A 17,319-nucleotide genomic window follows, 5' to 3' on the forward strand; every position below is an offset into this window, starting at 1 on the left:
TGAAAACTGGTTCATTTTCTATAGGAGATACTTGCCAAAACTTGTCAAAGTTTATCAACAACCTTAGAAATATCCTACCTTTTGACCCAGCAATCAAATTTCTGGGAAGTGATCCCTCAGATACATTCACATATATATAAAATGATATAATTACAGGATAATTAACTGCAGCATTATTTGCATTATCAAAAGACTGGATATACATTAAACATTTTTAAAGAGGAGAATGGTTACATAAACTAGTACATCCATACAAAAAGCACTAAGGTGCTGTTAAAAAGGAGCTAACCAGATGTATTGAGGAAAAATGGGAGAGTGTGAAACAACGCACTATGCTATTCCTTGCAGAAAAATGGAAAAAAGAACACATGGATGTATTTAGTTACTTCTTTATAGATACACTTATACACACGAGGTATCTCTGGGTGAATATACAGGACACTGAAAGCACTCACTCCTCAGGGAGAACTGGGTGACTGGGAGGAAAATGCTGCCCTCTGCACATACCCTTGTGAACCTTTTGAAGTCTGGACCATGTGAATGTAGCACATCTATTCAAAATATTTAGAAAAATGAAGTTACTGATAATTTTCCCAACTATATGTGAATATTTATTTGACAAACAATAGAGAAACTACTGTAAATATCATCTGTCTGGGAATATTTAGTTTATTTGCACATACCTGGCATTCTGTTTCATTAGCTATTGTTGTCTTCAAGTCATCTTGTTTACTTATGATCTTCTGTAGCTAAAAAAATAGCAAACATGAATTCAGCTGTGTGACTACTGGACTGTTCAAAATAGCCTACGAAACAGATGCTAAGTTTTCATTATAAAATATATACTAACTGTTAAATATTAACTTAAATTCTTTCTGCATTATAGCTAATATTGTTACTTATTTTTTCTTAAATCATGTAAGAATCATAGGAGTACTTACATTATTACAATTTGAATCATTTTTTTTCTCCTAAGAAAGCTAGTTTACTTAATACACACATATTCCAAAGACATTACTCTACAAAAACTTCATGATTATCCTCACTCTTCAAGAGAATTTTGATTCATAATTAATTTTTTGTATCATCAATAGTTTATGGCCACATTTTCAAGTACATAGCTTTTTTTTTTTTAACGGGGGGTTAGAGAAAGAGGGAGAGAGAATTTTTTTTTTTTTTTTTTAGAAAGAGAGAGAGAGAGAGAGAGAATCTTTACGCAGGCTCTACACCCAGAGTGGAGCCTGACTTGGGGCTTGATCTCATAACTCTGAGATCTGACCTGAGTGGAAATCAAGAGTTGGTTGCTTAACCGATTGAGTCACCTAGGTGCCCCTCAAGTATATAGCTCTTCAAAAGCTACTTATACCATATAAAAATGGTTTTCTTCCCCTTATGCATTTATAAAGCATCACAATAAATTTTTTAAAAGATTTTATTTTATTTATTTATTTGAGAGAGTGAGAGAGCACGAGAGAGCAGGAGCAGGGTGAGGGGCAGGGGGAGAGGCAGAGAATCCAAAGCGGACTCTGAGCTGAGCCTGGAGCCCCAAATGGGCCTTGATCTCACAACCCTGAGATCCTGACCTGAGCTGAAACCAAGAGTTGGATACTTAACCAACTGAGCCATCCAGGTGCCATAAGCATCAAAATAATTTAAAAAACCTACATTTCTGCCAATTATAAAATTGTCAATAGTGCTCTGAGGCTGAATACATTTAAAAACCTACCTTTCAGGGTCATTTGTACCAATCCTCATATGGAAAGCAAATTAAAAAAAAGTTTTTAAAATATTAAATGTACACAAAATCTGAAACTTTAGATTCAAATGAATTAGGAGACAAACCTTCACTCATTTTTTTTCCTAGGCTACTTCTTTATTAATAGTTTGAAAATTGCTCCAACTAAATTCCAAATTAATTATCTCAAGTTTGGCTGCCCCTATTGTGTTTGTTTTAGGCAATGGTTTATTTCTAGTTCTCTTAGTCCCTCAAACTTTTCCACATCTCCCCCACAATTATTTTAAGGAAAAAGTGTTGAGAAGTTTTATATTTGTTTTATCCTTATTTTTTAAGTTGACAAATATATAATGCCAAGTTCAATACCTTTCTACCCTTGCTTACTGTTGTCTCCTTTAAAAATTTTTATGATGGAAAATTTCAAACATAGCAAAGTGAAGAGAACTCTGTAATAAACCACACAATCTTCAGCTTCAACTTATCAGTATTCTGCCATTCTTGGTTTATTTATCCTTCTACCCATTCCCAGTTCCTTCTCAATTATTATTTACAGCTCTTGAGGAAAAATTTATATACACTAAATGTACAAATCATAGCCATACAATTTTGACAAATGGATATACCTGAGTAACCCATCCTCCTATCCTGGAATAGAACATTTCTATTTTCTCAAAAGTTCTTTTTGTCCCTTCCCAGTCAATCCTTTCTCTCTGCATCCTCACAAAGAGAACAACAGAGTTCTAGTTTCTTTTCCCCATTAAATGAGTTTCACTTAGTTTAAAAATTCAAATAAATTATATCAAATGGTATGTATTCTTTTGTGCTATCATCTACTCTGCATAATGGTTTTGAGATTCATTCATCTTTGCATATAAGTAGTCTGTTCTTATTTATTGTTGAGGTGTATCGCACTGTATAAATATATCACTATTTATCCATTCACTTGTTGAGAGATGTTTGCACTGTCTCTAGTTTTTGACTACTGTTGAATCAAGCTACCATAAATTTTTTTTTTAGCTTTACTGAGGTATACTTAATATACAAAAAATTGCATACATTAATGTATACATTTTGATGAGTTTGGACACATGCATACATCTGAGATACACTAAGGTAATAAACATATCCATCACCTCCAAAAGATTTGTGTTTTCTTTTTCCTTTGGTGTAAGAACACTTAGCATGTGATGTACCTTCTTAAGTTTTTAAGTGTACAACACTGTACTCTTAACTATATGTACTATGTTGTACAGCAGATCTCTGCCATAAGCTTTCTTATATAATTCTGTTTTTTTGTGGACATATCTTAATATTTCTCTCAGATGAATTCCTAGGAAGGGAACAATTAAGTCCTTCTTAATTTTAAATTATTAAGTTGTTGAGTTCTTTATATATTCTGGATACAAGTCCTTTGTCAGATACCTGCTTGGAAAATATTTTCTCCCATGCTATAGTTTGCCTACTCATTTTCTTTTCTTTTCTTTTTTTTTTTAAGATCTTATTTATTTGAGAGAGAGAGACACAGCAAGAGAGGGAACACAGGCAGGGGGAGTTGGAGAGGGAGAAGCAGGCTTCCTGCTGAGCAGGGAGCCCGATGCGGGACTCGATCCCAGGATCCTGGGATCATGACCTGAGCCGAAGGCAGACGCTTAACAACTGGGCCACCCAGGCGCCCGCATATTCATTTTCTTAACGGGTCTCTGAATGAATAAAAGTTTTTGATTTGGATGAAGACTAACTTAATTTTTTTCTTTCGTGGTTATTGCTTAGTGCCTTAAGAAACTCTGAATATCCTAGATCCTGAGTATATTCTCTTATGGTTTTTTCCCCCAGAAACTTAATGGTTTTAGTTTTTATGTTTAGACCTATAATCCATCTCAAATACATTTTTATAGACACATCTTGCTTTATTGCACTTTGTAGATACTGCATTTTTTATTTATTTTTATTTATTTTTTAAAGATTTTATTATTTATTCATGAGAGACAGAGGAGAAGAGAGAGAGAGGGGGAAAGAGAGAGAGAGAAGCAGGCTCCCAAGGAGCAGGGAGCCCGATGCGGGACTTGATCCCAGGACCCTGGGATCATGACCTGAGCTGAAGGCAGACGCTTAACCATCTGAGCCACCCAGGTGCCCCGATACTGCATTTTTTAAAATTGAAGATTTGTGTCAATCCTGTATTGAGCAATGCTCTTGGAATCATTTTCCCAGCAGCATTTTTTTTTTTAAAGATTTTATTTATTTATTTGAGAGAGAGAGAATGAGAGATAGAGAGCATGAGAGGGAAGAGGGTCAGAGGGAGAAGCAGACTCCCTGCTGAGCAGGGAGCCCGATATGGGACTCGATCCCAGGACCCTGGGATTATGACCTGAGCCGAAGGCAGTCGCTTAACCAACTGAGCCACCCAGGCGCCCCTCCCAGCAGCATTTGTTCACTTTGTGTCTCTGTGTCACATTTGGTAATTCTTGTAATATTTCAAGCTTTTTCATTATTTTTATATTTGAACTGCTGCAATCTCATGATAAAACTTTAATGGATTAAGAATTACTTCTTATGAATAAGCACAGAAAGTGGTTTCTTGAAATGGAATCCACTCCTGGAGAAGATTGTTGAAATGACAACAAAGGATTTAGAATATTACATAAACTTAACTGATAAAGGAGTCAGCAGGGTTTGAAAGGATTGACTCCAATTTTGAAAGAAGTTCTACTGTGGGTAAAATGCTATCAGACAGCATCATATGCTAGAGAGAAATCATTTGTGAAAGGAAGATTCAATCAATGAGGCAAACTCCACTGTCTTAAGAAATTGCCACAATCACCCCAACTTCCAGCAACTACCACCCTGATCAATCAGTAACCATAAACATTGATACACGACCCTAAAAAAGATTACCACTCACTGAAAGCTCAGGTGATGGTTAGCCATTTTTTAGCAATAAAGTATTTTTTAATTAAAGTATGTGCACTGGTTTTTCAGACATAATGATACTGCACACTTAACAGACTATGGTATAGTATAAACGTAACTTTTATATGCACTAGGAAACCAAAAAATTCATTTGACTCGCTTTATTGTGGTGGTCTGGAACGAAACCCGTGGTATCTCCAAGTTATGCCTATATATGCTTTGAGGCAGGGGTTATAACTAATTTTTGTTTTTCATATACATATCCAATTGTTCTAGTGTCATTTATTGAAAAGAGTTTTCTTTTCCTATGTACTGAGTTGGGTGATTTTATTGAGAATTAAGTAACCATGTATGGATTCTTTATTATCTTCCACTGATCTATTTACCCATCCTTAGATCAATATCACAGTGTTACTATCACCGTAGCTTTGTGGTAAGTCTTAAAAGTCGGGTAGTGTGAGTTATCCAAATTTGTTCTTTTTCTCAAGATTGATTTGAGTGTTCTAGGTCCCCTGTTTTTACATATACACTTAAAAATCAGTTTGTTAATTTCTACAAAAAAAGCCTGCTGGGATTTTGCTTGGGAAGTTAAATCTTTAGACCAATTTGGGAAGAAATGACATCTTAACACTACTGAATCAGGGCGCCTGGGTGGCTCAGTTGGTTAGGCGACTGCCTTCGGCTCAGGTCATGGTCCTGGAGTCCCGGGATCGAGTCCCGCGTCGGGCTCCCTGCTCAGCGGGGAGTCTGCTTCTCCCTCTGACCCTCTTCCCTCTCGTGCTATCTCTCATTCTCTCTCTCTCAAATAAATAAAAATAAAATCTTAAAAAAAACCACTACTGAATCTTTTAACCATTAACATGGTATATTCCTCCATTTATTTAAGTTTCCTTGAATTTCTATTGGCAATGTCTGAAGTTTCTGGTGAATGCTTCTGTTAAATTTATTTCTACTTACTTTATGTTATTTGATACCATCTAGAGGAGAACTGATTTTATTTTTTAATTTTTAAAATTTTATTATGTTATGTCACCATACCATACACCATTGGTTTTTGATGTAGTGATCCACGATGGAGAACTGATTTTAGTTTCATTTTCCAACTATTTGCTACTAGCATGTAGAAATACAACTGATTTCTCCATATTGACATTCTACATTGAGAACTTCCTAAATTCGCTTTTGGTTCTAGCAGATTTACTTTTCTTGTTGATATCTGTGAATAAGGTCAGATTTACTTCTTCCTTTCCAAGATTTACTTCTTCCTTTCCAATCTTTTTATTCCCCCCACTTGTACTGCTATTAGAATCTTCAGTAAAATGTTGAACAGAAGAGATAAGAGAATATAGCCTTGCCTTGTTTCTGATCAGAAAGGGACAACATTCTGTATTTGATCTGTAGCAGGATGCCATCTTTAAATTTTTTATAGATGCCCTTTATCAAATTGAAAAAGTTCTCTTCAATTTCTACTTTGCTCAGTTTTATTATGAAAGTGCTTATTTTCTTAAATACTTTGTAAGCATGTAGTGATAGGATCATGTTGAACTCTCCTTTATTCTGTTAGTATGTTGGATTGCATTAATTGATTTTCAATCTTTAAACAAATTTTGTATTCTTTGCATAAATCTCACTTGATTTTGGTGCATTATTTTATATAGTATACAATGTGTTTTGTTCTGATTAGGTATTTTGTGTCTTTGTTCATGATGAAAGTTGGTCTATAATTTACTTTTCTTGTTAGACCTTTGCCAAGTTTTAGTTATCAGGGATATAAGAGGGAACTGTTCCTTTTTCTTGTATTTTCTGAAAGAGTCTGTGAAAATTTGGCATCTCTTCTTCCTTAAATAACTTGATAGATTTCACCAGTAAAACCATCTGGGCCTGGACATTTCTTTGTGGGAAAGTTTTTGATAACAAATTCAATTACTTTGATGAACGGCTATTCAGATTTCTATCTCTTGTTAGTTTTGGTAAGTTTTTTTTTAAAGGCATTTGTCCAGTTCATCTGAGTTATCAAATTTACAGTCACATATGAGTAAGCTGTTCACAATATTCCATTTCAATCCTTCTGATATTTGCAGAATCTGTGGTGATATTTCTTTTTCATTTCTAACACTGGTAATTTGGACCCTCTTAAAGTACTACAATTAGATCCAGTACGGAAAATTCTTCAAAATTTATCATCCAGATAACAATTTAAAAATACAAATAGATGTTATCCATAGTGATTGTAAGTTTTTGTACATAATTTTAAAAATTATATTTCTTTTATTATGACATTTAATATAGTTGTTATAATCTTCACATAGTCATTAAATAATTACAAATAAAACAAAGCAAATAAGATTAGTTCATTGACATGAGAATTTTTTAGGAGGCTTTTTACAACATTGGCTTATTCCAATATGGTGTGGAATTTAAAAGAACAAGGTTCTGTCCTAAAGTTCTGTACAAGTGGGTATGGTGTGAGATAAAGCTTGCCATGTTAAGAAATACCAAATGTTGGCAAGGATGCAGAGAAAAATGAACTCTTGTGCACTGTTGGTAGGGATGTAAACTGGTACATCCACTGTGTAAAATGGTATGGAGGTACCTCAAAAAATTAAAGACAGAAATAACACATAATCCAATAATTCCACTACTGGGTATTCACTCAAAGAAAACAAAAACACTAATATGAAAAGACATATGGACCCCTATTTTTATTGCATTATTTACAATAGCCAAGACACAGAAGCGACCTAAGTGTCCATCTATAGATGAATTGATAAAGGTATGGAATATTACATAGCCACAAAAAGGGTGAGATCTTGCCATTTGTGATGACCTACAGGATATTAGGCTAAGTGAAATAAGTCAGAGAAAGACAAATATCATATGATTTTAATTGTATGTGGAACCCAGAAACGAATAATGAATAAACAAACAAACAAAAAGCAGAATGAGCCCTATACACAGAACAAATTAATGGTTGTCAGAGGAGAGGTCAGTGGAGTGGGCAAAATGAGTGAAGGTGAGTGAGAGATACAGGCTTCCAGTTTTGGAGTAAGTCACAAACATAAAAGCATAGGGAATATAGTTAATGGTACCATAATAGCATTGCATGGTGACAGATGGTAACTATACTTAGAGTGAGCACAGCATAACACAGAGCTGTTGAAGCACTACATTGTACACCTAAAACTAATGTAACATTGTGTGTCAACTATACTATATTTTTAAAAAATAAGAATAAAAAAAAACCTTGTCATCTTAAGAGTCTTACCTAAAACATTTTGGTCTGTACTCAGGGAGAGGGTTATAGCAGGTTTTAATGGACTTTGAAGATTAGAGCGCTGTACATTTAGTTCTATAGTAAAAGTTCTGCTTGAAAGAGCATAAACATTTTATACTAGCACAGCTGACCCTTGAAAAACACAGGGGTTGGGGTGCTGAACCTGTGCAGCCGAAAATCCATGTGTAACTTTTGAGTCCCCTAAAACTGAATGACTAATAGTCTATTGCTGACTGAAAGCATTACTGATAACATAAGCATATTTTGTATGTTGACTGTTTTATATACTGTATTCTTAAAGTAAGCTAGAGAAGAGAAAATGTTATTAAGAAAACCATAAGGAAGAGGAAATACATTTACAGTACTGTACTATAAAAATATCTGCGTCTAACTGGACCTGTGCACCTCAAAACCATGTTGAAGGGTCAACTGTATTCTCTTATGCCAAAAGGACTCTCTGGTTTTAAGACAGTTTCTAAAATGGCTGTACATGCTACTGATTGATGATAGCAATATAGTAAGTGCCTATCATGTAATGACAGTGTTGTTCTAAGTGTTGGGAATATAGCAGTTAAGGACAGATAATATCCTTGCTGTCATGAAACTTACATTCTAAATGAGCTAGAGATAACAAATAGTGAACAAATAAGAGAATTTCAAATATGACTAGTATTTCAAAGTATGACAAGACTAAGATAAAATAAAAGTAGGGTAACAGGATTCTGAGACTGCTGGGTATGGATTACTGTTAGATAGGTTTATTCTGTGTGGTTCTTTGTGAGAACAGGACATGTGGGCCGAGATCTGAATGGTAAAAGCTACAGAAGGAATGGGGAAAGGACATTCCAGGCAGAGGGAAGAACAAAGTTTGTGGAAGAAATAGGGATGTTTTGAGAGAAATAGAGAGAAGGTAAAGTGGTCATAATATATAAGGGGTAAAAGAAGAAGGAGGACATATTCACCAAATACAAATTCTATGATTAAAAAAGTACTGCCAAGTTGACTATTTAAATTTATATCGATTCATATTTCCAATTACAGGCTGAAAATGAAGAAATGTATGTAGGATTGATTTAACTTATTTTTGCTTTCAGAATCATGTTAGTTTAAACTCTGAAACAAGAACATATCCCAAATTCAAGAAGAATAAATTCTACTGAAGGCTTTTATATTTACTTAATAATAACACTAGCATGTATATTTGGCATGATAAAATTATATCACTACTATATTAAGAGCACGATCCTAACTGCCAGTATGAAATCAGTGTGAAATAAAAGGACCACCTAAGCAGAAATTCACACTAGTAAACAGACATGTCATTAAGGTATTGTTTAAAGAAACTGCACTAAAACCCTGGCACTTAGCCCAAATAAGCAGATGTGCCATCTATCAAGGTAAAGATTAAATGTATTAACTATTGCTGGCTTTGATCACTGCTATATTGTTTGTTATTATCTGAAAGAAAATAGCTTATACAGATAGTTGCTATTTTACTTGTTCTTGGGATAGAGAAGTAAGCAATTACTTCCACAGTTTCTAGATCTGGGTATTAATAAAACATGAATGTACTGCATAACACAAAAGAAACCAACGGAGGCAATTTATATTTTAGGACATTTCCAAAGAATTTATATTAACATATTTCATCACTACTTTTGTATTTGCTGTTCAAATCACTTTGCTATATCTATGTTTTGGGTATTAAAAGTAATTTTCATTACCTATTCTCATGCATTAGCACTTATGGTAGGAAGAGCAATAAATAAAATTTACTGGACAAACATTCAGATAATCTACAAAACAAAACAAAACAAAAAACCCATGCCCTTTAAATATGTTCTTCTTCTTCTTTTTAAAAAAGATTTTATTTATTTATTTGGCAGAAAGAGACACAGCGAGAGAGGGAACACAAGCAGGGGGAGTGGGAGAGGGAGAAGCAGGCTTCCGGCGGAGCAGGGAGCCCGATGCGGAGCTCGATGCGGGTCTCGATGCGGGGCTCGATCCAGGACCCTGGGATCATGACCTGAGCCGAAGGCAGATGCTTAACAACTGAGCCATCCAGGTGCCCCTAAATATGTTCTTCTAATCTGAGAAGAACTGTTAGGTTTGTTCAATAAAATTTCAAATATAAGATGTTACATATTTAGGTTTCCTAATATAATGACCACAGAAATGAAATAATTATTCAAGTAATTAATGTAAATGAGCTATTACTCTATGCTGTAATTTTTAAAGTTGAGGTCACATATGATCTTACACATATGCAGAATTTAAGAAACAAGAAATGAGCAAAAGGAAAAAAAAAGAGAGACAAACCAAGAAACAATCTCTTAACACATGATGGTTACCAGAGGGGAGGTGGGTGGGGGCTTGGGGGAAACAGGGGATGGGGATTAAAAAGTACACTTATCATGATGGAAAAAAAATTGAGGTATAATTGACATATGACATATTAATTTCAGGTATACAACATAATGATCTGATATTTATATATGTTATGAAATGATCACCACAATAAATCTAGTTTTCCCCTGTCACCATACTGTTACATAACATGCAAATACAATGTTATTGATTAGTCACTATGCTATATATCATATACCCATGACTTACTTATTTCATGCCTGAAAGTTTGTACCTCTTGATCTCTTTCTCCCATTTTACTCATCTCCCCTAACCACTCTCCTCTGGCAACCACCAATCTGTTCTCTCCATCTAGGAGTTTTGTTTTGTTTGTTCATGTGTTTTGTTTTTTTAGATTCCATGTATAAGTAAAATCATATGGTATTTGTCTTTCTCTGACTTAATTCACCAAGCACAAGCATATCCTAAAGGTCCATCCATGTTGACACAAATGGCAAGATTGCCTTCTTTATCATGGCTGAGTAAAACTGCATCACATATACATACAACTTCTCTATCCATTCATCCACTGATGAACATTTCAGTTGTTTCCATATCTTGGCTATAGTGAATGATGCTGAGACAAACAGCGGGGTACAGGTATCTTTTTGAATTAGTGTTTTCATTTTCTTGGGATACTCAGAAGTAGAATTGCTGGATCATATGATAGTTCTATTTTTAGTTTTTTGAAGATCCTCCATACTGTTTTCCATAGTGGCTGCACCAATTTACATTCCCACCAACAGTGCACAAGAGCTCCCTTTCTCTATATCCTTGCCAACACTTGTTATTTCTTAATCTTTCTGATAATAGCCACTCTGACAGGTGTGAGGGGGTATCTCCTTGTGGTTTAGATTTGTTTTTCTGATTAATTAGTGATGTTGAGCATCTTATCATGTGTCTGTTGTTCATCTGTATGTCTTATTTGGAAAAAAGCTTATTCAGATCCTCTGCTCATTTTCTAAAACAGATTGTTTGCTTTTGTTGTGTGTTGAATTGAATGAGTTCTTTACATGTTTTGGATATTAACCTCTTACCAGGTATATGATTTGCAAATATTTTCTCCCAGTCGATTGATTGTCTTTTCATTGTGTTGGTTTCCTTTCCATGCAGAAGCTTTGTAGTTTGATGCAATCCATTTATGCCTTGTTGCCAATGTCTTTGCGGTAAGATCCAAAAAAATATTGCTAAGAGCAATGTCAAGGATCTAACTGCCTATGTTTTCTTCTAGAAGTTTTATAAGTTTTGGTCTTATATTCAAGTCTTTAATCCATTTTTAGTCAATTTTGTGTGTGGTGAAAGAGAATGGTATAGCTTCATTCTTTTGCATGTCGCTGTCCAGTTTTCCCCGTACCATTTACTGAAGAGACTGTCCTTTCCCAATTGTATATTCTTGCCTCCTTTGTCATCATTTAATTGACCACATATGCATGGCTTTATATCTGGGCTCTTTATAGTGTCTCATCGGTCTTTGTGTCTGCTTTTATGCCAATATTATACTGTAGATTTGTAATGGTTTGAAATCAGGCAGCGTGATGCTTCTTTCTTTTTTCAAGATTGCTTTGGCTATTAGGAATCTTCTGTGGCTCCAAACAAATTTTAGGACAGTTCTATTTCTGTGAAAAATGTCACTGGAATTTTGGTAGGGACTGCATTCAATTTATAGATTGCTTTGGGTAATATGGACATTTTAACAATATTAATTCTTCCAATTCATGAGCATGGAATATTTTTCCATTTATTTGTGCCTTCTTCAATTTCTTTCATTAATGTATTATAGTTTTCAGATTACCAGTCTTTCACCTCCTTGGTTAAATGTATTTCCAGATATTTTATTCTTTTTGATGCAATTTTAAATGGAATTGTTTTCTTAATTTTTCTGATAGTTCATTGTTAGTACATAAAAACACGAACAGATTCCTGTGCATTGATTTTTTTATCCTCAACTTTACTGAATTTGTTTGTTACTTCTGACAGCTTTTTGGTGGTCTTTATGGTTTTTCTATACATAAAATAGTGTCGTTCACAAATTGTGGCAGTTTTGCTTCTTCCTTTCTAATTTGGATGCCTTTCACTTCTTTTTTCTTGCCTAACTGCTCCAGCTAGGACTTCCAGTACTATGTTGAATAAAAACAGTAACCATAGGCATCCTTACTTTATTCCTGATCTTAGTGGAAAACCTTTCAGCTTCTTACCATTAAGCATGATATTGGCTGTGGGTTTGTAATATATGGCCTTTATTATGTTGAGGAAGGGTCTCTCTATACACTTTGTAGAGACTTTTTATCCTAAATTTATGTTGAATTTTGTTAAATGTTTTTTCTGCATCTGTTGAGAGGATTGTATGATTTTTATCCTTCACTTTGTTGATGTGGTGTACTATGTTTACTGATTTATAGATGCTGAAACATCCCTGCATCCCTGGAATAAATCCCATTTGAACATGGTATATGTTCTTTTTAATGTATTATTGAATTCAGTTTGATAATATTTTGTTGAGTATTTTTGCAGCTATGTTCATCAGGGATATTGGCCTATAATTTTTTTTTTTTTTTTTTTTTTGCGGTGTCCTTGTTTGGTTTTAGTATGAGAATAATGTTGGTCTTTTAAAATAAGTTTGGAAGCATTCCCTCTTCTTCAATTTTTTAAGAGTTTCAGAAGTACAAGTATTAAATGTTCCTTGAGTGTTTCGTAGAATTCACCAGTAAAGCCATCTGGTCCTGGACGTTTGTTTGTTGGCAAGTTTCTGATAACTAATTCAATCTCTGTACTGGAAATTCATCTATTCAGATTTTCTATTTCTTCATGAAGGTAGTATGTTTCTAGGAACTTATCCGTTTATTCTAGTTGTCCAGTTTCATGGAGTATAATTCTTCATAGAAGTCTCTTATGATCCTTTCTATTTCTGTGGTATCAGATGTAACTTCCCTTCTTTCATTTCTGATTTTATTTATTTGAGGATTTTTTTTTCTTGATGAGGCTATCCAAAGGCTTGTCAATTCTGTAGTTCTCTTCAAAGAACCAGCTCTTAGTTTTATTGATTTCATCTACTGTCTTTTTAGTCTCTATTTCATTTCTGCTCTGATTTTAATTATTTTTTGCCTTCAAATTTTGGGTTTCATTTGTTCTTTTTCCAGACCTTTTAGGTGCAAAGTTAGACTGAGATTTTTCTTGTTTCTTAAGAGAGGCCTGTATTGCTATAAAGTTCCTTCTTAGAATTGCTTTTGCTTTATCCCACAGATTTTGTTATGTTTGTATTTTCATTTTCATTTGTCTCAAGGTATTTTTTTTAAATTTTTTTCCAAGGCATTTTTTTAAATTTCTCCTTTAATTTCTTCATTGACCCATTGGTCGTTCAGTAGCATATTGTTCAATCTCTACACATTTGTGATTTTTCCAGTTTTCTTTGTGATTGATTTCTTCTTTAATACCACAATGTCCTGAAAAGATGCTTGATATAATTTCAATCTTCTTAAATTTGAGAATATCCTGGAGAATGTTCCATGTGCACTTAAGAAGAATGTGTATTCTGCTTCTTTTGGATGGAATATCTGTATATATCCATTAAGTCCATTTGGTCTAATTTTTGTTTAAGGCTGATGTTTACTTATTGACCTTCTGTCTGGATGAGCTCTCCACCGATGTAAGTGGGGTATTAAAATCCTCTACTATTACTGTATTGCTGTTGTTTTCTCCCTGTTAATATTTGCTTTATATATTTAGGTGCTTCTATGTTCAGTGTACAAATGTTTTATCTTCTTGCTGGACTGAACCCTTTAACATTATGTAATGCCCATCTTTGTCTTTTATCACAGTTCGTGTTAAGTCTAGTCTATTTTGTCTGATGTAAGTAAAACTACCTAGCTTTCTTCTGGTTTCCATTTGTATGAAATATCTTTTTCCATCTCTTCACTTTTCAGTCTGTTTTAGATGTGAAATGAGTCTCTTATAGGCAATATATAGATGGTTTTTTTTTTAAATAACTCAGTCCATTTATGTTTAAAGTAATTATAGATAGGTACTTACGTACTGCCATTTTGTTGATTGTTTTCTGGCTGTTTTGTAGTTCTTCTTTTGTTTCTTTCTTCTTCTCTTGCTCTCTTCCCTTGTGGTCTTATGCCCTTTTTTAGTGTTATGTTTAGATTCCATTCTCATTGTCTTAATCTACTACAGATTTTTGCTTTGTGGTTACCAAGAGGTTTACACATATCAACCTATATATATATTTTATATTTATATAAATTTTATATTGCTATCAATATATTTTATATCAATCGGAAGTTAAAACTGAATTCTAAAAATTTATATTTTTACTCCCCTCCCCTTGCAGTTTACGTTTTTGATGTCACATTACACATCATTTTATTTTGTATATCCATTAACTAATTGTAGTTATAGTTACTTATTTTTTTTTTTTACTAATTTTTTCTTTTAACCTTCATGCCAGCATTGTAAGTGATTAGTCTATTGTCTGTTATATATTTACATTTACCACTGAAATTTTTACTTTTATGTTTTCTTCTTACTAATAAGTTCCCTTTCTTTTCAGATTAAAGAATTCCCTTAAAATTTCTTGTAAGGCCAGTTTAGTGGTAGTGAACTCCTTTAGTTTTTGCTTGTTTTAAAAATTCTTTATCTTTCTGGGATGCCTGGGTGGCTCAGTTGGTTAAGCAGCTGCCTTTGGCTCAGGTCATGATCCCAGGGTCCTGGGATCAAGTTCTGCATCAGGCTCCCCACTCAGCAGGGAGCCTGCTTCTCCTTCTGCCTGTCACTCCTCCTGCTTGTGCTCTCTGACAAATAAATAAATAAAATCTTAAAAAAAAAAAGAAAATTCTTTATCTTTCCTTCAATTCTGAATGATAACTTCACAGAGTAGAGTATGCTTGGTTCAAAGTTTTTTGCTTTTGGCACTTTGACTATCATGTCATTCCCTTCTGGCCTGTAAAGTTTCTGCTTAAAAATCTGCTGACAGTCCTATGGGGTAAAAATCTGCTGACAGTCCTATGGGGTTTCCCTTGTACATACAAGCTGTTTTTCTCTTGGTGCTTTATGATTCTCCTTGTCTTCAAATTTTGACATCTCAACGATAATCTGTCTTGTGGATACCTTTGGGTTCATCTTATTTTGAACTCTTTGTGCTTCCTGGAACTGGATGTTTGTTTCCTTCCCCAGGTTACTGAAGTTTTAAGCCATTATTTTTTCAAATAAATTTTATGTTCCCTTGATCTCGCACTTCTCTTTGGGACTCCTAAATGCGAATGTTGGTTCTGTTGTCCCATAGGTCCCTTAAACTATCTTTATTTTTTAACATTCTTTTTTCTTCTTTTTGCTGCTTTGTTTGGGTGAGTTCCACTGCCCTGTCTTTCAGATCACTGATCCTTTCTTCATCTAGTCAGCTTTGAACCCCTCTAGCATATTGTCCAGTTCAGTTATGGTGCTCTTCAGCTCTGTGACTTTGTCTAGAACTTTCCTATGTCTTCTGTCTCTGTCGAAGTTCACTCTGTACTCATCCATTCTTCTCACAAGATAGGCAAGCATATTTATGACCATTACTTTAACATTTTATCAGGTAAATTACTTATCTCCATTTCATTAAGGTGTTTTTCTGGGGTTTTATCTTGTTCTTTCATCTGGAACACATTCCTCTGTTTTTTCATTTTGTTTGACTCTGTATTTGTTTCTATGTATGAGGCAAAACAGCTGTATCTCCATCTTGATGGAGTGGTCATAGGAAGACAGGGAATGTGTTTCAATTGCTGTTTATGCAGTACCCTGGGGGTGGTAGCCTGCCAAGAATTGTCTCTTCAATTGTTTCAGTCATGTGGGGCCTAGAAATGCAATGCTCCCTGGCCACCAGAGCCAGGCATTTAACAGGCATCCCTTGTGTGGACTGTACATACCTGTCAATTTGGCATGGTAGGACAAGCCCACTGCTGGGTTTAGAAGGGCTGGGCAATGGGAGAGTGCATGGGTGGGGCAAAGAGCAGTAGCAAGGTGAAATAGGACTGAAAAAATGGTGCTTGTGAGCACCTCCATTATTGAGAGAGTTCTACAAGACCCGTGATCCTCCAGCAGATGCTTTAAGATTAGCCAATGAATTTCCTTCACATATGGCCTAAGCACTTTTTAACCTGATGCTTAAATACTGAATCCAAGGGTGAGTCTGTGTATGAGTCCATTAAGAGTAGAATCTCAGTTTTCTACAGCCCTTTGGGTCTCCTGGATGTAAGCCCCATTGGTTTTCAAAGTTGGTTATTTTGGGCCTCATCTCTCCAGTGTAACTTCCAAGAGTTGGAGTTGGGATGCCTGATGTGGGGCTTGAACCCCTTATTCCTCAGGAATACATTCTTATTTGTAAGATCCCTCCCACTTGTGGGTTACCATGCTAGGGGTAAGTTTTTTTTTTTTTGTAAGAACACATCTCTAACTCTCTTATCTGTTTCCATATGGCCTTTTTATCCTGTGGTGTGGAGGAGCTGTTCAACTAGTTTTCAGGCCTTTTTCAGAGAGAACTGATCCATATGTAGCTACAGAATTGGTGTATACATGGGAGGAAGTGAGTTTAGGGTCTTTCTACACCCCCATCTTCTCCATGTTGTTATTTTAAATTGACTGTATCATGCTTCATGAGTTATCAAGTTTACTGTTTTATTTCTATGATCAGCATAAAGAACCTTGTATCAGCTTAAAAGGTTGACCTTTATAATCTGACACTTAAAAAAAAAGAATCAGTGGCATATCCTAACATGCTTTTATTCTTATTTTCTTAATTTATGAGTTGATCATCTAAGAATTTTCCAAACATTTAAGGAAAAAATTGTCGTATTCAGAAAGTGTTCCATAAATTCAGCATGTTAAGTAATTTTGAGAAAAAGTATCTGAAAACTTTTAAAGTAGATATGCTCAACAATTTCAGGGATAGAGGCTGTATATGCAGTAAAAGAGTCATGCCTAGGCTCATGCCTAGGCTCCAGGAAACTCTATGTTTCAGTGT

The 17,319-nt window shown here is 34.7% G+C and overlaps 1 protein-coding gene across 2 annotated transcripts in view; it reads right to left on the reverse strand.

Annotated features, from left to right (window-relative positions):
* The window catches only part of MICU2 (mitochondrial calcium uptake 2), a 173,143-nt gene that overhangs the window by 47,919 nt on the left and 107,905 nt on the right, over nt 1-17,319 (reverse strand). For both annotated transcript variants that reach the window (XM_028104924.2, XM_028104932.2), the window contains one exon: nt 684-749. In XM_028104924.2, coding sequence (XP_027960725.2) covers nt 684-749 — 66 coding nt within the window. The remainder of the gene's footprint in view (nt 1-683; nt 750-17,319) is intronic.

Source organism: Eumetopias jubatus, unplaced genomic scaffold, assembly GCF_037043125.1.
Source record: "Eumetopias jubatus isolate StellerSeaLion01/CBP00866 unplaced genomic scaffold, mEumJub1_p1.0 scaffold_3, whole genome shotgun sequence".
In the NCBI taxonomy this organism is placed as follows: Eukaryota; Metazoa; Chordata; class Mammalia; order Carnivora; family Otariidae; genus Eumetopias; species Eumetopias jubatus.